At 35.8% G+C, this 24,261-nt stretch overlaps 1 protein-coding gene across 1 annotated transcript in view; it reads left to right on the plus strand.

Annotated features, from left to right (window-relative positions):
- Positions 1-13,487, plus strand: part of LOC129117677 (uncharacterized) — a 47,115-nt gene extending 33,628 nt beyond the window's left edge. The window contains exons 5-6 of the mRNA XM_077174719.1: positions 4,611-4,669; positions 13,346-13,487. Coding sequence (XP_077030834.1) covers positions 4,611-4,668 — 58 coding nt within the window. The 3' untranslated portion in view covers position 4,669; positions 13,346-13,487. The remainder of the gene's footprint in view (positions 1-4,610; positions 4,670-13,345) is intronic.
- The last annotated feature ends 10,774 nt before the right edge of the window (positions 13,488-24,261 follow it).

Raw genomic sequence — 24,261 nt, forward strand, 5'->3', positions numbered from 1 at the left:
AGCAGATTTTTCAGGGTTCTGTCCATTTGGGTTTTGAGTATCTTTAGAGATGGACACCCAAAAACCTCTCTGTACCAGTGTTCAAGCACTCTCAGAGCAGAAAATTATTTTCAAATGTTTAAGTCATGTTCCTCAGGTTGCAGATCATGCCCATTGCCAGTTTTCCATTGTCACTGGGCACCACTGGCAAGAGCCTGACTGCCTCTTCTTTACTTCCCCCATCAGATATTTGTACACATGCATCAATCACATTGTGAGCCTTCTCTGTCAAAGTAAGAGCCCCCAGCATTTAAACCCAAATTTTAAATTAATGATGAGCTTTCACATTTAAATATGGGAGATTTATTTATATATTTGGTGTAAAATATTTTTTTCCTACAAGAAATATATTTTTCTAAAGAAAATAAGAATATAAGAATGAAAACTCCCAGTAATTTTCACACAGAATTTTAAATGTAGTTAGAAAGGTCACCAGACTGAGAAACCTGAGTTTTATGGATCCTATTTATATACAGATAATCAAATAGAATTATTGAGAGTGTTTCAAAACTTAAAAAAAGATTGGACAATAAAAAAATATAGACTAGAGAAGCAATTCAGACTAGAGGGAGATCTGGACACTGGGGAACAGACCCTCTGAAGAAACCCCATTAATTATGCAAATATATAAAACATTTGCTGGTTTATAAGAGAAAATGCTACAAAAGTATGAACAATTATCTACTCTCAGAACTTTTGGGAAGGATTCATTTATGGTGTTAATTGTACATAAAGATCTGTTTATGACTTTTTGGGGTTTTGGTTTGGTTTGCTTTGGTTTTTTTTTTGTAAATGGAGGAGTCAAAAATCAATGCAATTTGAGGGTGGGACACTTATAGCCAATACTAGTTTTGCATATTTTGCAGCAAAACCTGGAGTAGGAAAATTGGAATGTATGGATATATGACATCCCAGTGTTTGAGACACAGGGACAGAATTCCTCTGTGCTTTTTGTTTATGGTTCAAACATAAAAACTTGAAAAGAAAATGTTACTAGAGTACAAGTAATGAATCTGTTCTACATAAAAATAGCTCTTGATGAGATCTCCACGAGAAAGGAGATTTAGGATTAAAGGGAAACGTTATTTAGATTAAATCTGTGAGCGAGGTTATATACATATCTTAATTGCTAAATTTCTGCATGAATGATGAGCAAATATGTAGATGTCCTGACTTCTACAAAAAGGGAAAAACAAATAGATCCTTGAGGTCTTCAGCTTCAGATGCTGCTGCACCCCTGCAGATGTTTTGTTAGTGTTCCATCCAGCTGCCTTTTGTAATGAAGTTTCATCATTTCCCTGGGAAATCTTGTATATGCAAGAAAAGTAAACCTGGTTCATGTTCTTTGAAGTAATGATCCAAGGGGAAATGAACCAACGTGGAGCAGATTTTTGTGGAACAGAATGCAAGAAGCAGTACAACTTACAGCTTGTAGGATGTTTCTAACACCCTACTTCAAACCCTTAAAGGGGAATTTTGCCACTCACTTCAGAAGGAGAGACTCACAGGGCAGCATAAAATGCCCTTGCTAAGTAGATAAGGATTGTATCACACAGAAAATGGCTAATATGTCTTCTCATAATACGTGCTAATAATATATAATATTCACAGATAAGCTTTTCCTTCTTTGGTTATTTTCTGTGTCAGCATTTTTCTCTTTCCACCACTGGAGTCTAGTACTGGATTTACTTTTTTTCCACACTGTGGATACCACCACATCTACCAGGTTGAATATCTTCATTAGTCTTTTTTTATTAGATGTCACAATGGATTAGAGGTGATCAATTGCCAGAAAAGGCAGTAGAGTTTAATGTGCATGTGAGATTTTAAAAAACAGCAAAACAAGAATTGTACATCAGTGCACCAAATAATTTTATGTAGAGATTTCTCATAACCTCTGGGTTGAGTTTTGGGAGTATTTCAATGAATGTGCAATTTACAGAAAACTAAATAAATAAACAAATAAATAATTATAGAATATAAATAATATACCTTAGATAATTATATAATGTAAATAATATTGACATTAATTATTATAAGGAGCACAACGTTCTGTTCATAGTCTTATAATCCTTTTGCTAGCCCATTAAATAGTATAATTTATTCCAGGTTTCTGTTTTTCTTTAGTGTTCATGAATATCAACAAAATGTGTCATCATGACACCAATAGAAAGACAAAAAATTTAAAATATATTTTCAGAGTAGTAAATATTTTCATAGGAGATCTCAGTCTTTATATTAGTTTTGTTTTGGGTTTGTCATCTACAAGATGGAACTTGTATTCCACTCAGTTCTCCTGGTGATAGCTTTTGGTGGAGCACAGAGACAATATCTTAGTCTTATAGAAAACCATAATTTTTCAAGAATTTCAGATAAAATTTAAATTTGAAAGTTATTTTATGTATGAAGTTTCCTTAAATCATCATGTTTATCAGCAGTTTATTAACAAACGCTACCATAAAAACAGGATTTAAATTATGCCTCAGATTTAACTGAGTCCACTTAGATTATCCAAAAAGGTTCTTTTGTGATTCAGCTGACAGAGTATATGGAAAGGATTTTACAACAAATTGCTCAATGCACTTGAAAGAGCACCAATTGCTGCCTATCAGCAAATGTTACAAGGTGTTACAATATATTTGAATTTGGCACATTCCATAAGTGACTGTCATGCACCAGCTCACAATGAAACCTGCTGGTAGAGTCCTGGAAACATTGATTTGAGATTTGAATTGTGGAAAATAATACATGGAATCTCAGATCCAAGTGATCAGGGTCTCCAACTGTCCCTGCCCTTTTAGCACCCTGATGCTTGTAATTTTCCTGGAGGTGTATAATCAGTCAGCTTTAAAAACCTTTTACTTCAGCTTCTTTTTTATTTTCCTTCATAATTTTTCATAAGTAGTTCCAACTAATTTTCTAAAAGGTGTTAGGAACGTGATAGGAAGCTGAATAAAATGTAACCAAAATTCAGCTTTCTTTATAGTTTTGGCTGGGGAAGGCTTACTCCTTTAGGTGGTCTGTATGTTCCACTCCTTGGAGTGCATGGTGAATAATAATGAGGTGGCTGTGCCTAAAAACAGATTAATAACTCTAGATTTTATCAATGTTCTCTCTGTAGTGGTGGGCAATTCCTGAAGTTTAAGAGTCAGGATTTAGGCACATTGATTCACCCTCTTTGCAAATATTTAATGATTTCACTGAACAGTTTGCAAGGCAGTTTATACTTATGAGCAGATCACCTTGCATGTGAATACATTACTTTGATGTTAATATCCAACCATCTTGCATCAAAGGCACCCTGAAAACAGTGAAAGGAACATAATCTGTACCTAATCTGTACTTTATTCAACTTGAAGTACAACTATTTATGACACATCATTTGACAAATGTTGATATCTGAACACAAACAGTAAAAAGTGATTTCAGGATAAAAGTTTTACCTGTCTATGTAATATTACATTAGTTTTCAGTTTTCAGGCAAGATGCTTTGCTTTATTCTATTTTTGGTTTATTTTTTTTTAATATTTATACATATTCAAATATATATAATGGTTTTATTTTTCTGTATTTTTTTGAAAGTTCATTTACCTTTGATGAAAAGTTCTTTTGCAATTGATGTACATATACCAATTAGATTTATGTATTCATCCATATAGAGCAGCATCAGGAGTTTATGCTTTCAGTCATACTTCAAGAATGTCAATATTTTAATTTTCTCTCCATGAAGTAAATGGAATTTATTGCTGATTTTAGTAAAATATTATGATGCTGAAAATTATGGCAACGTCTGTATATGTCTGTGTCTACAGACACACATATAGAGATGAAAATACATATACTCACTTTTGTGTCTCTTTGGGACAAAATACTGTACTTGAAATGAAGTTGTGGATGTCCTCATCAGACCTTAATATATGGCATATTTCTGAAAGGTCCTTATGTGTCACATCCTCTTCTGGTTTCTTAATTTAGATGCTGAAAATGTAAATTTAAAACAGAAGATTGTACATTTTTTTCTGAATATCAACTTTGTATAATACAATGCAATGCTTAGCATCATAAACCACACTCGATATTATTCTGATATATAGCAATACCTAACCAAAGCTACCTCTAACCTAAAGGAAACCTAATTCTGAAGCGGATTTTAACAATTTTCTCTTTCAAGAAACACCAAGATTCTCAGGGTTTTAAAATATTAAGATTTCAAGTGAGTTGTTTTTACATATTAAGAATTTAAATTGCATTGAATGAATTTTTACATCCCTTTCCAAAACCTTGCTTCAGGTTTCATTTACAAAAAGTGAGAGAAGAAAATGAAACTGATAGTTTTGCCTGCTGCTTGTATTTTTGGGAGCAATTCATCCCATTTTTTTGCCAAAGGAAATAGAATAGACAAAGTCTTAAGTCTGACATTTTTAATGATACAGAGAGGAAGGTAAAAATGGGAGGTGAACAGACATGGTGGGATCACAGAAGGCTTGTGATGTTTGACACTAGAGTAAATATCTTAAGTGGATCAAAAGAGCCATGTCTGAAATAAGTCTTTTCTCCATTTCCTTTGAAAGGGATCCTGTTCCTGAGCTCAGGTGGAGGTGCCCTACAAAGGTGCTGGAAGGTGTGTGAGGTAAATCTCCTCCTTTGTGTGTTAGCAATTTGTATAATATCCTGCCCAAGTGATTTCCCAATCTGTCCAGTGTGGGACTGCCTCTGACTGCAGGCAATAATCCGACTTCAGTGCTCATAGGTGTATTTTATATACCTCTGCTGCATCCATTTCCAGGTGGCAGGCCCTGAATGGTAAAGTTATCCACAATCCCAGTTAATGGTTCTAAAATAGGATCCCATTTCAGTCGAGATCGTGGTGAAGCAATCCCTCACTCTGGAAATGCTCTACCAAGGTGCCATTCTGTCTGATTCCATGAAGGGGGAAAGGGAAAGCATTCTGCTTTTCTGTCCAATGATCAAACTTATATTATCTGTGCTCTCTGTAAGACCTCTCCTATTTCTGTCTCTGTTCTTTGTTATGAACAAGAGGATGGGTTTTTTCCATGAAGCTGACAGTTTTATGTGAGTTGAAGATCAGCATATGTTATGGTCAAGTCTATCCAGATATTTACAGCTTATGTCTAGACACATTTAGATACCAACATCAGTCAAATGTTTGGCCATGGTATAAGCCTCTGGAAATGCTGCAAAATGCATTTTAAAGGACTGAGAAACTATTATACCTCCTGCAAGCAGTCCTTTGATCACCTGAGCAATATCCACAGAGACTTGCAAGCACAACTTCTTCTCTTCTGAAATGTCTTTTTATGTGAAATTATGCATTATGTGTGTCATAAATCAGCTTAGAGAACATTCTGAAGCAAATATTTTGGGATTTGAAACTGCTAAGAAAATAGGAAATAGCTTGGTGACACTTGATGCAGCAGGTACATTCTGAATGCTGCCAAGCAGAAGCCATTTGTCACCTACCCATATTAAAGAGGCAAAGTCAAAGCAAACTTCATCTACACTGTTTCTATATTAGTGGAACAACCATTCAATAAAAGTGTTGCCCCAGCAAGGGAAAGCCTTCTAGTGTAAATTAAAAAAAAAAAGTGGAATAGCTGGGTCTGATGAGAATTTATGTTACCCCAGTCACCTTTGAAATTCCTTTGAAATTTAGCACGTATCATATGCCTATGGAAAAGTACTGATTTTCTCACTTCTAAAATTAGTGAGTCAAATACCTGACACTCAACCTAAATGAATTTGTAAAATCATCAGGTTTGGGTGTTTTTTTTTCCAAGCAGGTTCAAATGAGGATTGTTTCAATTTGTAACTGGAAAATGTGTGTATTAGTATATCAGATTGGAAGTTCTAAGGATCTCAACTGGGGTCATGAAACAAAGAATGAAATGCAATTTTGATAAGTAGAATTATTATTCTAATTATTATTGTTATTATATGCAAATAAGGTATCCTTGCACTGTGTGACTCCCCATCTCTGTGCATTAGTTTCCAGCTGCTTGTCTGTGAGCCTTGTTCTGCTTCTGCCAAAGTGACAGCTACTCTGTTACCTGTCAGGAAGAAAAGGATTTCCTTTACTCTCTCTTTCTTTTACATTCTCAAAGTATCCTTCAAAAAGTGAAGTTGTAAGTGTGATTATACAAAATGCGTTATTTCTCATTTGTCTATTAGCAAACAGACATTTGATAGGTGAAATAAAGGAACTTTATCAGCCAATTATTGCCAGTTTGTGACCTGTGAGCTCATCAAACCTCAGTTTGGCACAGGAGCTTTTGAGGTTTGGAATGTGATGATTCAGCCTTGGGTGATCCAAGGAGATACCAAGAGGTATTTGTACAGTAAATTTGTACAGTAAAGGGCCTCAGAATCACAGAGTGGGTCAGGTTGGAAGACACCACTGTGGGTCAGCTGGTCCAGCCTCCTGTTCAAGCAGGACCATCCCAGAGCATATTATTCAGGATAATCCAGACAGATTTTTAATATCTCCAAAGAGGGAGACTCCACATTCTCTCTGGGAAATCTTTTCCAATGCACTGTTGCCTCCGTAGTAAAGAAATCCTTCATGTTCAGGTGGAACTTCCTGTGCATCAGTTTCTGCCCTTTGTGTCTTGTCCATTGCTTGGCACCATCTTTTGCTCAAGTCTTGTGGTTTTCCATGTCATTATTGATCTGTGGTGATGTGTGATAATTTATATTGTGATGGTAAAATGGGGATGAACCTTTGTTTTACTGCACCAGCATTATCTGATCTAATCAGAACACTGCAAGAGGAAAGAGAAATACTAAGTGTGACTGAAAGATCCTTCAGTGCTGGCATTTTATTGATACACTAATGCAGCTGAGCTAATTTAAGCCTGTGTTAACATTGCTCACAAAGCATATCGAGTGTTTAATTGTAATGCAAAAGGAACAAATAATGAGAATAAGTTACCCAAATTATTTCATTTAGAAAATAATTAATGGGATGGGCAATTAAAATATGCATTAAAGTGTACTCCTTACATTGTCATTCTAAATTACCTAAGCTAAGGTTAAAGGTGTTATTAAAAACATTAATTTAATTTGTTATATAAAAGGCAGATAATTATCATAAAATATTGCAAATGATAATGAGAAACACTTTAATGAAGTCTTGGTTTAATTAGCGGGGGTATCATTATGGTTTGCCTGTGGGTAAAATGGCAGACTGTTAATATATTTTCTTTTCATTATGATTAGAGTCTTAGAGAGTTATTTAACAACTTATATGAAGAAATATAGGCTTACATTTATATCTTTGGGATGGTATCTCATTTTATTTGGCACAGATTTATGATATTATAAAGACTTGATAAATCCAGGTCTGATTATAGTGCTCCAAGTGTTGTTTATCCTGCTTAACCTCCTGATCACAGGTCATATCCACTGTTGAGAGACTTCTATTGAAAAAAAACCCAAAACCTCCTATGAAATTTGAAAGGACCTTTTCTTGGTGGTTTTTGACCTTTTCAGATCACCATGAAAAATTATATGAAAATATTTTAAAATTGTACCTATGTTATACTAGCTTGTACTTCTAAAACAGGACAAGCATTGCTCTACAACACAAGCTAACTCAAGATACCTTTCTTGGTGTAAAATTCTGAGAGAAAGACCCCCTTTTCTTAATTCCAAGAAGTCTGTAAGTGAACCAAAACATTGAAGAAAAAGCTATTTTTGAGTCACTGAGTTTTCATTTTCACTGAGTTTTTAAAATTATTTAAAATTAAATTATTCTGCATTTTTTGTTGAAGAGAAATACTATAAATAGACATTCAACCAGAGATTGTTCTGGCAGGGAGAAATGGTTGTGCTTGAGAACTTGTATCCTTGTGATTATGGTTTTGGAATTGTCTTTCTGCTTTCCCTTCATCCACACTTCTTTAGAGCTGGTAAATGCCATCAGAATCTACCAGGTTGTTATTTATAAAAATCAGAATAATATGGAAAAATCTCTGTTGGCTGAGGCAGTTCCAGCTTCCTCATCTTTCCTAATTACAGCAACTGCAGTCAGGTTTTTCCTTTAATAGCAAAAGGGCTGAATTTCAGGGACAGCATCTCACTGTGATGAACTTGGCTTATCTTCCTGTTTTATTCAGTAATATACAGAGACTGGGGGAGATTAAAACAGCTGCTCTCATTCACCATCTTCTATTTCCCATCTCTTTTTTTTCTCTTTCTGTTTCTCTTTATTTCTAACTTTCATATTTAATTCATGGCTAACACAGTAGCAGCATAATAAATTCAATCCTCACTCTTTTCTCACTTATGCTTTCAGTCCAGGAGGCACATTTCACTTGGTATAATCTTTTTTGTGCTTTATTACACACATGAATTTGGTTTTGGATAGATACTGATTTTTATCAAAACTATGTAACCTGTGACATGCATGCTGTTACATATAACCCTACAAGATGTATTAAAGTATTTTTAGTTGAAGAAAAATATCCTAAAACTTTTCCAGGAATTGAGTTTATTTGCCTAGATAAATGAAAATAACATGGGTGTCTTTTCTGGTTTTCAGGAACAGCTTCTCTTTTCCACCAAGAACTGTCCAAAAGTCAATTTTAATTTCAATGTCATTTACCACTGAAATGAAACCTCTTTTAAGAATTCAATTATTTCACTTATGTTGCTCTGAAATAGAGCTATAATAGAGTGCATGTACAAACTATATCTCAAGCATTAATTTTTATTTGATTTCTCAAATCAGTTTCATAGATTTTACTGGGTTAACAAGAGAAGAGGTCCTCATGACAGGTAACTCTGCCATGCTCTTCTCCTCAGGTGACATTTTAAAAGTTACTCAGTTGTAGCTGGAGTTACACTTGCTCCAAGTGCCACTGTGATTATTTAAACCTAAAAAATATAATATAAATAACACATTAATTTCACAAGTGGATAGGTCACATCCATAGGTTACATCCAAGCAAACATCCACATCTGTCTGATGAGAAAGTAGGTCTGGAGGGTACAATTTCAATTAAAAATTGAGTTAAAATTATTAGCTAAAATAGATGCAACTGGATATTTCAGAAAACATTAGGATAAAAAACCCAGTGACACAACCACAGCCATTGTAATTTTAATAATTAGAATTGGTACGTTTGACAGTAATTTCCCATGCAAGGGAAATATTTTAAGAATGTGTTCAATCAAAATACTGTTTTCTAAAGGAATAATATTCATGGCTTTTTTCTAAATAGGAATTGATAAATATATGCCTATAAGCCACAAGACATACTAAATAGTGCTTGTTGCATGTTTTTATTAACTCCAGTACTGAATGAGTTCTCAGATCAGATATTCTCTGATGCTGAGACAAAGCAAGAAACTCAATTTACTCTCCAAAATCAGTCTAGTCAGACGTAAGAACAGGTGGCTGAAGAAGGACAAATAAAAATGCATTTTTCCATTAATCAACAAATTTGAGTTTTGCTGAAATGCTGAATCTGAATGGGTTTTCCTATGCTTTCCTGCAAATATTCTTCTGCCTAAGCTTCCCTCATGAGTCAATGTTGGCAATTCCTGCTGAGCATATCAAAGCCCTGAGTTAGTTTATAATTATCTTTTCCTGTTTTCTTCACACATGAGGAGAAGAAGTCATATTTATTTTGCTGTGCTGGATGAACTTCTTACAAAGGCTTCTGCTAGTGGTTTCTAATTTGGTTGCATATTTTTACACTCCCTTTTTTCCCCAAAAAACATAATTGTATTTAAAGTAGAATTCATGAAGAAAAAAAAATATCCATTTAGATAATTTTCACAAATGATGGCTTAAATTTGAGAGTTGTGTGAGGCATCTGGAACATGGACAGATGAGGTCACCCACTATCCAGACCAAAACGTCTTCAGTTTGTTCTGAAAATCTTGGTATTTTAAGGCATAGTGGTAGTAGTATTCCCTTTTTGATACAGCACAGGCAATTTACCTTAGTTACCTTTGTTAACTCCTGTTAGGGCAGCAGGCTTTCAGGTCTTTTAGTAGTAGAAACAAAAATGTTGCTGGACTGTTAAAAATTGTTTCATGTCAGAAACTAGAACTAGAAAAAGTGCATGACCTGTTGCATGAGATATAATTAAGTTAGGAGCAGCTTGGCCATATCTGAAGCAATAGAAAGCAATTTTCTTGAGAAAGGTTGAAAAAATCCATATTGATCAGTACTAAGTAGTAAAAATTTATTGCAATGTTGTCAGTTGCCTTATTCCAAATCAATACAAATCTTACCAAAAGCTTCTTAAATGCAATAAGAATCTGACAAGGCCTTTTTGTCACAGATTAGTGTTAAAGCAATGAAAAGGCCCCCAAGGAAAAGTGTCTCTGACCAGAATGGCAGCTGTATCCCATTTCAGCAGTACTCCTCCTGGTACAGGACATCTTTATTGGCATTTTGGAACCCTGAGGAAAAGCTTAATGTTTTGTCAGTTAACTAATGCAAATGGTCAGAAATGCCTAAAGACCTTGCATTTCTGACTGTTTTTAGCAAATCGTAAAAGTTGTTAGTTTTAAGAAGAAAAAGCCAATCAGCCACCTGAATAAAAATGAAAGGTTGGATATACAAGGAACTTTCTTCCTGTTTACAATTTAAAGGAAAAGCTTCCATGAAAAGCTATTTTAGTCAGAGGGCTAAGATCCTATGATAGGATATTGGAACCTGAAGCTCACACACACTGATGTGAGAGAAATACTTTCCTTATAAAAGCACTCAGAACAATTTCAACTTAAATATAATGTAGATTTAGATGTTGAAAAGCTGCCTTCCCAAAGCAGAACAATCTAATTTCAGGAAGCAGGGAAATATGACAGCACCCTCTGTACTTTTAGAACAAAGGTATTTCAGAAATTCTTATTGTACTAGTATTTGATTGATCAATTGGCAATATCAGTATTAATCCAATACTTTGGATGAAAGGAGATATTTTACTTAAAAAGTTATCATGTTCTTCTTTATTTGTGCAGAAAATGTACACAAATTCATTAAAAATCAAACCATCTAAAATTAGTGATAAGTACTTACTTAACATTTCAAATCATGTCTTTTTCAAAGCTTGAAATGATCTCTTGATTTTACTTGGGACTGGGGACCTGAATGCCTGTAAGGGTGAAGCCACAAATAATATAAGTCATATGAAAAGGCAATGGGGTTTTTATACTAAATAATTTATAACCTGCTAAAAATTTGCAGTATTTTTATAATACCTATAAATACCTTTTATACCTATAAATAGGTATTCTATTTCAGGTGTCTGTGAGAGAATATTGACTTTTAACTCAACTGACCCAAGCACTTCTAGCAGATTTCCAGATTCTCCATGTACCCAGCAAATTAATTTGCTGGGTACATGGAGAATCTGGAAATAAAAGTGTTTTTGTCCTTTGTGTAAGACAGTTTTGCAGTAGTATCATTTAACTCCTTATCTCTTTCAAAATGCACTTGCCAGGGCCCTGAGTGTGCCTTGTGAATACCATAGGTGTATTCACTTATGTTGTCAATCCACTCTTTTAGGAACAGACATTCATCTCACTTGAAAGACAGCAAATAATAGGGAGAAATTACTTCCTAAACCATCTCTTGGGTGTTTCCAATCATACAAGAGCTGCTTCTGTGCAGCTGTGCTCCAACCAAAGCTGAGGAGTTCATCTTGAATGCTTGCTCTCAACCGAGACAGAGAGGCCACTCCATTTCCTAGGTGGAGTCTAATAGAAATCACCCACCCACCAATAAATGATAACTTGCTTTTTAGAGGAGCAGAGGGTTTACACATGAAAATAGTGGAGATCATAGAGAAAAAGTCGGCAGAGTAGAAGACAAACTCTCTGGAATGTACAGTACTTAGGAGGAGATGGAGTGAGGTGATGGAAGGATCCCTCCCAAAAGAAAACCCTCACAAAAACAAATGGAAATGGTATAAAGTAGGATATAAATTAGCTTTTCTTTACCCTGGTGCTGATACTTTGAGCCATTTGTCTGAAAAGCTGCAGTTGAAAGACAGAAAAGTTTTGGGAGGCTGGTGCATACCTCTAAGGAATGCAAACAGTTTACACAAACCCCAAACCTCTGACTGCTAACTATGAGCTTTTTAGGTGACTTGCAACAAGTGTGGAATTCCAGAACCTTTCTGAAAACTCTTCTGTGAGACTGCAGCCAGAAATGAACCAGAGGATCCTGCTTCCAATGTGAGCTTAAATGTAGGAAAAAAGAGGGATTCTGCTTATAAGGTTGCAAAAAAATAACAACAGACCTTATATTTTCATTGGAAAGGTAGACCATGGTAGAAAGGATCAGTAATCCAGAAGAAACACAGGGACTGGCCCAACCCTGAAAATAACTGCAAAGGAAGAGTTAGCAAGATGAAAATGGAAGTGTATGGGAGATGTGGATGCAAAGCAGATTGATGCAGTGGTTGACATTTGGAAAGACCTGCTGCATTTACAGGGGTAAAAGCAAAAGAACCAACCAAGCAACCAACAAACCAAAGCAAAAATGCAAACAAAGCAAAAAGAAAAAAACCCCAAGCCAGACCAGCCAACCAAAAATGAAAAAAAATTAAAAAGTCATCATTCTGACCTCTACTGTGCAAACTACCAGTGGTTTAAACTACTCAGTCTGGCTTAGCATTAGAAAAAGTCAGCAGTTACCAGTCATGCATCAGAAACAGGAACACCCTCATATTGCCACTATATTGCAGTTTTTCAGTGCTTTTATCTTCTGCCTAAGTTGGCAGGATAAGGTATTTATTTAATTTTATACTGGGACAGAGTAGAAGAGTCGCCTGGTCAGACACAATTTAGATGGATGAAGGAAGTACAGGGGCTTCAATTTCAAATTCTGGTGCTAAACCAACTTTCCTTGGCTTAGTGACAGGCAGATATATTATCTTGGCCTGTTTAAGCTGAAAAGCACTGCAGAAATCTGTTAAGAAAGTGACAACAAGCATTTAAAGTCTGAAATTCGGAGAATTCATCAGGCTTATAGGCCTTTGAATGTCTACATATTCACATTAAAAGAGTCAGACCTAATTTTCATTCTAAATTATATGAACAATTTACAAAGAGAAAAGCAGTTGAAAGCAATTTCTAGCATTCAGGCTGATTGTCAGGCTTTTTTATTCATCTTTTGTCATCTTTTCTTTCATAAGTGGGTAATATGTATATTTTACTAAAAAAATTCCCTTCCAGACTCAATCCTTAAGTCAAATGCTTAGGGGGAAGTGTAATGCAAATGAAGCACAAGAATTGTAGCTCTGTTTCTTGTCTTATTTTCCTTTAGCCTTCTGGAACAGAATTCCTGAAGTCAATGGCAGAACCCTCTACAGAGCTCCTTAGCTGGATTTAGAATTTCTGCTCTCAGGTAATGATGAAGTCAATGGAGAGAGTGAGACCTTGGTGTGGATTTGGGGCAAGACTGAGACATTGGTGGGACTGGGAAGGACTTCTCAGAGAACAGTGATTGGTGAGAACAAATCCTCCCCTGCATGACTTGGGATCTGGTTTCCAGAGCTTTTTTTCTATGTTTCCAGTACATATATGGGATATTGCACTTATTTTTTTAATGTTCTCAAATGTTTCTCTGTCACCATAAAAAAAAAAAAAAAAAAAAGAGACTTCATGTTGGTAGTATTGTAGGTAGATACAGAGTAGAAATTAGTCTGAAAAACAGTAATTTTAACATAAATACCCCAGAACATGAGGAGAAACAGCTAAGATATGGTTTAGGAGGCTGCTTCCTCCTACCTCTCAGCTAGTGGTTGTCAGTCTTTTGAAAGCCCAGAAAGTGATTGTGAGAATGTTTATTTAAACTTTCTGGACAAGTGCAAGACTTCAAATATTTTTCTTGGTTTTCTAATGAGACACTGGGATTTCATTACCTGAATATAAATTTTTGGTTTCCTTTGCAAAATCAGCATATGGAGGCTGAATTTTATTAATTTTACTATTTGTAATGGCAGCTTCTCATTCTAACTTGTACTGAGACACACATTACAGCAAACCAGAGTAAGACACATTTCTTTCAAAGGTGATGAAGACAAAAATGCATTCAAAATGTTAATCCAGCCAATTTCATTACAGTCAATAGTGGATATGCAGAAATGGGCTTGGTGGGAGGATTGCAGAGACAGCTCTTTTATTGACTGTTGCTCTCATGGAACAAAACACAGAAAAGAGGATTTTTGTAAGTCATTTATAAGGCATGACTGTCTCATTAGAAGGTTTAGTTGTGCTAAAGGCTGGATTATGGAAGCATCCTTATGTTCTGTGATGAATTAAAAAAAAGATTTGCTGTCTTGGACAATGGGAAGTCATGCACTGCAATCCTAAGTAGCATCTGCTTTGTACTTTTAAGTTACTTGCAGACTGTAAAACACATAATGGGAATCTGTTGGAAAAAAGGCAGATTTCAAGGTCCAAAATATAACAGGTAACAGCTGTTTTGGTCAGATGTTTAAACTAAAATATGCATTTTGTTCTGGTGTTTGAGACAGCAAACAAGACCAGAATTCATGACTTAATGAACTTCATATACAGTAATTTTCTTAGAAAAACTCCTCAGCATGCAAGGCAACAATGCAAACAAACCTTATATTCCTATTATCAAGTATTCTATTTCAGGTGTCTGTGAGAGAATCTTGACTTTTAACTCAACTGACCCAAGCACTTCTAGCAGATTTCCAGATTCTCCATGTACCCAGCAAATTAATTAAAATCACTTACAGATGGTTTTTATGGTTTTAATATGCATATTGTATTTTTATAAGCATCTTCTGCTATGTCTAGTACTTCAGTAGGGAAATTGGAACTCAGCCCATAGGAATGCTTTTCACATTGCTCAGATATTTTTAATTCTTCTCATCAAGCTACTATGCTGCTTTTAGCAGTCTGGTTAAGGCTTCATTCTGACCATTCTAATTTGAGCTGCTTGTCTTTAATTGACAAAGCTGTGAATGTGTTTCCCAGGGCTCTCTGTAATTTCAGAGAAACAGGAACTTGAGCATTTCACAGCGAGGCTGTTGGAGAGAGAGGCTGACTTCTCTCAGTGGTGTTTAAGGTGCTGCCATTGCTTGTGAAGCCTTTGGATTTCCTCAGCACTTCTGGGGGATGCAAAAGCCTGCTGTGCACTCCATGAAGTGTCTGCTGGGTTGTACTGGGACTTTCAAAACACCCTGGATTCATGGAAAGCTTCAGGAAGGGTTGCTTCCTGCCACACAGTTTACCAAGCACCTGTGACTTTAAAGGGCATAAGATCCCAAAACTGAAAGAAAACGTGGATATTCACACAGCACCATTGCTAGTTTATCCCCCTATGATTAATGAAACATAATTCAGTTGCTAAAGTATTTCTGTACCCTTAGAAAAGGATTTCGCTGCCACATTTCATGGTTTTGCCTATCATTGACACTTTATTTCAATTGCTGCACTCAAGATGTCCAGCCTTGGCAGTGGGGAATCTGATATCTCTCCAACTTTCCTAAAACGCATCACAAAAGTCTTCAATTTAAGCTATCTTAGTCATATATTCTTCTTAGACTTGCCAACAGACAATTAGGTGGGTTATGTTTTATCATTACTATTATTTATTTCAAGAACCTCTATTTATTAATCTGAACAGGGTGAGGTAAATATTACTACCCTTTCTTTTTCTTTTCTTAAATTCCAATGGGTTTGATTTATGTATTTTCACATTTTAGATTCCTAAACTGGCAGAGTACATAGAATTTTCAAAAATAAACAGAAAGGAGTGCTTATCAGAGCCCTGCAGGTTGATCTCTACCCTTTCCCATGGTAACACTTTTTCAGCACAGTAGCAGCCAGCAGAGTAGATAATGGGGCACTTCTGAACCTGAAAATTAGATGCTCTCTGCCATGACTAAAAAAGAAAAATCCCAGACTGGAAGAATACGAAGAAAGGTGAATGAAGTTAATTCTTATTTGTATTTTTTAAATAAATGGAAGAAGGGAAGATAAAGGAATTCAGAACTTGTTTGAGAGGTATCTGCATGAACTTAGGGACACCACCAACAGACCTACCTACTCAATTGCCTGAAAAGAGCAACACAGGCCTTTACACTTATATAATAGGTAGAAAGTTTGGTTGGATTTGCTTATTGGAAATTGGTGATTGGCTAAAAGAGGAAAAGTCTCTTTCTTTCCTTTCATGTAATTCCCAAACCAGATTGTCTGAGCAGGCAAGGAATTATTTTGTATATACATTGGTGAAGGTATTGCAGTGCCTGTGTTGCCATTTCCTTGTTGCAGTGAAAACATTTGCAAATAACAATGCAATGTGTATTGAATATGTGAAGTTTTCAAAGCAGACAGCAAAAAAAAAAAAAAAAGCTTATTGAAAATTCTGCAATGCAAATGAAGAAGAGTTAATTTATTAAGAAATACTGGAAGGTTCTATTTTTTTTTTTTTCTACTTCTTTAAATTTTAATGTGTATATATCTGTTAACAAATCAACTGATAAAAGAGAGAAAAAAGGGGAGAAAGTTCATTTGGCTTGTATTTTTTTTATGTCAATTTTTCCCGTATTTTTCAGATCAATGCAGAGATGTTTTGTGCCCATAAAGTAAAATGATGAATGGATTTTCTGGCAGATTTCTGAGTAGTGTCTGCTGAAGCTGGGCAACAATGCTCCTTTTGTGATTGACAGCTGGAGCACTCCAACTCTGTCTGTTATAACACAAACATCACACTGAATCTTTCACGAATAGATGTAGTCTCCTTGCCTTTATTAGCTTTCTCATCCCATAAAGTGCAGCCAGGATAGGCATCATTCCTGTCCTTTAGAAAGCAGTAGATTAGTCCATTTCCTCATGGGGCTTTGCAAAGTCCTTCAATAGACGTGACTGGAAGAGGAAGAGGCTGAAGATGGTGGCCTAAGGGAATAAACTGCTGACTTGATAAATCTTTGGGTCTTAAGAGGTCATCTCTTGATGTCTGAAAGAAAGATTGACTTACCAGCAAATATGAGCACCAATCTTTATGGCTTTTTGAAGATTCTTTTTAAAGTAATATAGAAAACATTTGTATATGAAGTACTTATAAATTTTCCATAACTACAGAATAACAGCGCTTTCCTTTCCGAGGTCTTATTCAATTCTCATAGATTTATTTATTCTTTTTTACACTGTCTACATGCAGTCCATGAGATGTGCAGAGAATTTTAATGAGTTTTTACAATAACAGATGCAGCTGTAAGATACAACATGGAAAAATCTGAAACTCTGTGAACTTTTGATACCTGTGACTATTCATAGACCCTGACAACCTTAAACATATCATTAATAAAAATTATGATGGTTCATATCCATTGTCCTGAGATGAAGAATAAATTATAGCTAGGAGAAGATTGAATTTACTTAATTTTCTTTTTCCAGGAGTATTTCCTAGCTTGTAAAGCCATACTTTATTTAATGCAAGAGAACCTATATATTTTTGATAGGGGATTTTTCACAAGTGTGTAACACTTATAACTACTTGAAACTGGTAAATTCTAAAAACTCAAAGCCAGACACTTAGATATGGAAATTAATGGAGTGCATCAGGAATTAAAGGAAAAATGTGTGTCTGAAAATAATTTATTTATTATTTTATTTTTTGTTATTTTAATACATAGGTAGGACATGCAGACAAGAGAGTGTAATCTGCTCATTTTCAGGCTGTAATTTAAGAAGGATTCTTTTCCAAGACAGCCAGACCATCCTGTTGTGGAGGTTGAGAGTGTGGGTGAGAACACTGGGTTTTAAAGGAGGGACACCTCAGTGGATCTGCTGTTCTCATTTCTTAGCTGACATTAAATCTGAGGGTAGGTTATGCTTTCTAGATATCTTTTGTTTCTTTAACCTGCTGCTGGAAAATTTCCTGCTGTTCCTCAGTAGCCAGAATCCACAAGAAGCCCTGGGTACTTTCGGGTATTTTATGAGTGCAGAAGGCTGTCCAGACTCTGGGAGGAATCTAAAAGTGACTTAGATTCTTGGGGGAAAATAACAAAGTGCAGCTCTGTCACAGGACACACTCAAATTCTCATAATCTGTAGCTGAATAGGGAGCTATAATCCATGGAAGTTTTCAGGTAATTTTTTGAGCTAATTTCAATTTGAACAAAGAGGGGAGAAACAGGAATGCTGCATGTGTACACCAAAATTTTTTGAAAGCATGAAACATTTGTGAGCAGAATCTGTGACCTACCTCCATAAAAATATTGTTCTTAATTTCATATTGTTAGGGTCTTACATTGTGAAGTGGATTGATATTTTTTTCAAATCAAAGCTGGCACAACAAACAGTTCTATGCAGTTCTGTTTTGGTTTGGCGTGGGTTTTTTAACATCTCTCTCCTGAGAGCTCTATAATAAAAGTCCAGATTGCTGCTGTCCTCCTCTGACAGGCTGGGGGAGAAGTATTGATCTATCATGGGATGAAGTGACAACAGCAGTGACTTTTGTTTGCTCATCTCAGAAAGAAAGTACCAGAAGGCAGTGTTAGCTAATCTCCATGTTTAAGTAGGAAGAAGATGCTTGAAGAACAAAAGATGTATTTGATTATTCCTCCATTACAACTCGGGCAAGGGTGTGTTGGCATTAAAGTCACCTTGCTGAGAATAAAAACTTTCTAATTTATTGCAGCTTTATATGCACCAGGATTGAGGGAAGGATTTGGGGCCTGCTGCACAACCAAACCCAACAGTGACAGAGATGTTTTATTCACCTTTCCCACCACCTGAGGGAGGTCACAAAACATTGCAAATTGTTAGTGATAATGTACATGGTGAAAGAAAGAAAAACATAACCTTAGCTATAAAGAGTAAGGTGTTGCTTTTTTGTCATAGGGAAAGGCAGAGATTTAAATAAAAAGGAAGAGAAGAGGGTGTGTTCAGGGGCATCAGTGGAAATCAGCCTTGAATAAAAACACTTCTCTCTACAAATCTTTTGGCAGAACACAGACTCATGCTGGGGTTTTTTAGATGAAAAGTAGCAAAATTAATTTTTAATTGGAATGTATATGATTCACAAGTACAATCTGTATTTTTTGCTCGATAGTACATTGTGTTCTGCATATACTGCCAAGGAAATTAAACAAGTATAACGTCCCCAAAGAGCAAACTGTTATGTTTAGGAGAACAGAGGTACATGAGGGGAAAGAAAAAAAATCTGTTAGTATTCAGCAGGTATAGCTGAATTGCAGCCCTTACATGTGGAGAGCAATTGCTCTGATGCATAGAGACGTCCACTTCCACATTTTATTTTACACTGAGCTGTGCCATGCCCTGTTTGGCTCCAGCTCTGCAGTGCTCTGCACATGTCTGGGTTGCTGCATTCATGCAGGCTGCAGTGGAGCCAGCCAGATCAGAACAAACTCTAAAACAGGGGCAAAAGGGAAGAACATTAAATTGGAGAATAAGCATGATAATATGTTGTGGTTTTTTTTTTTTTTTTTTTTTTTTTTTTTTTTTTTTTTTTTTTTTTTTTTTTGTCAAAGGCAAATCCACAAAGTGTTGCTGGCTGCAGCATCACAGACTGGGATCAAGACACAAAACACACTATGGCACAAGAGCACTGCCTGCCCTGCATGGTTTTCTAGATTTTTGTCCTGCTTTCTTTGCAAAAATGTTTTTGTCTGTAAAATATGTTGCTTTCTCTTTCCTGGGGAACACTTCTGAAAGGCAAGGAGAGATTCTTACCACAGCTCTTTATTGTTTTTTAAAAAGAAAAAAAATCCAGTTTGGTAGACAATATAAAGCATCTTAACTATCAGCCATCACTAAATAATAACATACCTCATCTCTTGGGCAAATTAGGGAAATTTTGTGACTGTATTCTGCTTAATCCTACTTAAATTCCTAATTACTATTTATTCTCTATTTGTAGATCTTTTACCATCTCCATGACTGATTTTAGTGGCTGGAGTCTGATCTCCAGACTTAGTAGCCTCCTCTGATTTTTAACTAAATTGAACTGAGCTTTTCATTCTATAAAAGCACAACAAAGAAAGAGGAGAAAGGAGAAAAGATCATTCTCCAGAAATCACTGATGACTTTGTTCTCCATATTTAACATAATTTTCTATTGTTTTTTTATTTAATAGCAGAGTAACTGTGCCATTAAAGTGATGTTGCATTAGGTAGATGCATAAAAATACAGACTAGGAATCATCTCTAATTGAAGAATATCATTGGAAAATTATGGTATGAATTAAACAAAGCATGATTAATTGTTCACTTGCCTGCTGACCTCTTAATGACTGTGCTGATAACTATCAGTGCACAGAGTCACTCCCTTCTTTGCAGCCTGAGAGCTTGACAGGAAAATGTGGATGCTTTCAATTGATACACACAGGAGGAGAAAAAAAGAAAAAGAACAAAAATAGGAAAGAAAGAGCTGTAGAAAAATGTGGGAACAATGAAGCAAACAGTTGTGTCTGATAATTCTGGTCACTAATTTCCCAATATATATCCAAACTGAAGAGCAAGTAGTAAATCCTAACACCCACCAATGGATTTTAGGTAGTGTGGCTTAGGAGACACTATGAATAATAAAAATCCATTAAGAAGTTTGTGGGGTTTTCTTTTAAATTCTAATCTTTTTAGGTCTCTGAATAGCAGGAAAATGTAATCTCAATTTAGAAAAACCTGCAACAAAAAGTGAGAAAGGATGAAAAATAATAGCAGTATTCAGCATCCTCAATTATAGAATGGTCTTGTATATGACTACTTTACATCCTTTGTTTGAAAGGTGATAGAATTTAATTCTGTTCTTTTTGTGGAGAGTGCATGAAAAATTTATTTTCAGGGAGACCTTTAGGAAGCTTTACTTTAATGCTGTTAAAACTTTAACTTTGTGTGAAACAGCCTGGAATGTTAATCTTGAAATTTGCTTCAGGAAAGTGCAGCATTTTCTGAGACTGGCCTCAAAGTAGGAAAAAATTGATTCTGCAATGATTCCCTTTTACTTCTACTTTGTTTCTGAAATACTAAATGGTTGATGTAATCATTCAACCTGATGTTGTTGCAAGCGAAGGAAAATTGATCAATATATCATTATTGATCAGTTGCTTTCTGATTGGCTTAGCAAATCTGAGTGTTATTTCTATCCTCACATAGCCAATCTAGCCTATCCAGAGTTAATCTAAATAAATGTTTGTGTCTCCTAATTCACAAGGTTACAAAACAAGTAGATTATAGAAAAAGGAGCTGAACAATAGCATAAGTCCATATATATATATATATATGAAAGCATGTAATATGTTCTTAAAATTGGGCATGAAATAAAATCACGTTTAAATCTCAAAACAAGGTAAGGGTGCTTTGCTTAGTCACAGTCCCAGTAGTGCAATAATCTCTCCATTCAGCTCAATTGATGCTAAGACTTTTAAAATTAGAGTTCCTAGGAACCATACACTATAACCCTGAGTATTTAGGTGTTTTCCAGTGTAGGTTCATGTAGGTGTTTTATTGAAGAAATTCTCTAACATAGATTGAAATACTTTAAAGAATTATAAAAAGGCATGTTGTCTGTTTTGGGGCTTTTTTGTTGCTTCCTCCCCTGCCTCTCCAGGTTTAGGAAAATGGATTTTAATACCCAGTTAATTAAGAAACTAACCATGAAGCCATGATAAATTCATCAGCTCAGAGTGCTTTTAACAACCAACTTAAAACCTCTAGTGGATAAAGTGCTGAAAACCAAGTTATTTTATCAATTGCATGTCTTTCTCAGCCTGGTTCTGTGTGGATGACATCTGATTAAGAAACTGTGCCCCAGAACAACTCTGTTCCTCACTGGATTTTTTAGCACATATCCAGGGGCACAGAAATGTGTGGGAAGAAGGGTCAGCAATATTTGTGTAGCTCAGCCTGAGAGGTCAGATTATTCCAGCCCAACTCAGGTATCATGTGTTTGAACTAATGTAATTACCACATTACCCCATTATGTCAACAAAAAGAGGTGTCAGAAGCTTATTATCTTGCTGCTCCAATGTTACCCTCCTCCATCTCATTTTCTTTTCCTCAGAGAAGTCTTTTAAAGAGAAATAAATTGATTATCAATTTTTTACTTGCATGCATCTTGGGTTTTAGTCAGCGTGAGCTGATTTTTTTGCTAGAAATGACTTTGGAATGAGAATGGAGACTTAAAGGCAGTATGCTAAGGTCTGATCTTTTTTGGCTCCAGGCACAGATGAGAATTATTCTGTGCAGAGCAGATTGCAGCAAAACAAGATTGTTTAGGCCAATCAAAAGAAGCCTCTTTGTGACTTTGTGGTCTCTTGATCACGGACATCATAACCTGCTGAGATACTCCAATATTCTCCTTTAAGGAAAGCCAATGAAAGACCAAGTTATGCTTCAATACATGCACCAGGAACTTCCCAAAAAAAGATGAACAACTGCTCCTGGAAACCTGATGGCCTTGGTCACACACATATTTTGAGGAGGGGAGATGAAATAATAGAATCGGTCAGTGTTCAGTACTCAGTATTCAAAGTCTTCAAATGACAAGCAGCAGTGTGAAGGAGCTGACAGTTCCTGTTTCAAACCTGAGGATTGATTCCTCTCCTAGATTCTTTGTCTCCAAATCCTCCCAACAGCCTTTCACCTCATCTTCCTGCTGAAGGGTGAGATTTCCTCCAGCCTATTCATTGACTTATTCTATGGAACATAAAGTTTTAGTTTTTATGAGTGCTCTGCCTTCTGGGGCCAGATGTTCTCCCTGGCTTTGGAACCTCATAGCCCTTGTTGGACTATGAAAAAGTGGCCAGATGTTACCTAAGGACATTTCCATCTTTTCAGTCCATATGTTCATGAGATGAGAGAGCTCACCCCATATTCCTTCTCCTCCTGCTACTTCATCTTCATGTGTTCAGAGAGGTGTAAATGATGTTGCACCATCCCCTGTTTAGGCCATAGATTTTTCTGGATTTAGTTTTGATGAACACTGTCATGACCAGTCCAGGTGGATTCAGATCTTCTACAGTTTCTTTCCTAGCAGAGTGGAGGGCTGGGATTTGAGGGCCTGGCCAAACAGTGGTGAAAAGAGAAGACAAATTTTCATAACAGTAAGTGAACACCTATCTCCCTATTAACATAAATTCTCCCCCTCTTTCCTCTCTTTCTCTAATAAATTTAGGGATTTGTGTGCTGCTGTGAGTGGCAAGAATAAAAGAGAGGGAAACTCACTGTAAATCAAGCTGAAAATAGCATAAAATATGGTTAGAGCAAATCAAGCTAAGAGAAAAGGGAGGGGCATCTTTAATACACTTGTGTATATTAAAAAAAAAATATTTCAGCCAGTTGAATGCAGGGAAACCTCAGGAAATTATAAAAAGCCTAGGATACATGGGTGCTTTGTGAACTAACATAAAGGACAGGCAGCCTGTTCTTAGCTATTGTCTGCTTATTACTGGGCCTGAGGATAAAAAGAGGCTGCAGCTTTCTAATCTTCTTTTTCCAGTCTCAGGAATCTGGAATTCAGGACTTGAGCAGTATAGCCAAGTGGGACTGCCCTGAAAGCTCAAATTATTAAATTTATTGATGAATATTTAAATTATTAATTAAATGGATTTTGTTGCTTCTTCATTTTCTTTCTGACTCCTGGTCTTCTAGCATGTGTCCAGCTCATTTTTACAAAAGGAAAAGAACTCAAAACAAAATCCAAGAGTTTTGCTGAATGCAAACTCTGAACTTGTGAATCTTCATTAAGAGTATAAAAAAATCACTGTGAGATTCACAGTAAAATCAGAGAAGATTCCTCATCATTCTTTATATACAGTTGAGAGGGAGGTATGTCAGTCAGAATGAAAGCAAAGAGATGACCAGGTGAATTTAGAGCAAAAAATTTGTCATCTTAGTAGAGATGAAAACTCCCCAAGGGACCTTTGAGAACAAAACTGGACACCAGTTGCCATGCATCAGTATATTGGAGGTTACCACAGCTTCCTATGCAATAATTCCTTCTTTATTCATGTACACCATCTGCTGAAATCACAAGGAGACTCAAAGATAAATTGTGGGGTTGATATATGTCATAATTTTCACAAATGATAAGCTTGTCATGTTTTATATTGCGCCATTTTTGTAAGAAATACATTCTTGGACATTCCCAGTTATTATTTCCTTGGGTGGTGCTTAATATTATCTGTTTCTTCTGTCTTATCTCCTCTTCTTCAGCAGCAGTTCCTCACCATGTGGAAAGGCCA

This window comes from Agelaius phoeniceus, chromosome 2, assembly GCF_051311805.1.
Source record: "Agelaius phoeniceus isolate bAgePho1 chromosome 2, bAgePho1.hap1, whole genome shotgun sequence".
Lineage (NCBI taxonomy): Eukaryota > Metazoa > Chordata > Aves > Passeriformes > Icteridae > Agelaius > Agelaius phoeniceus.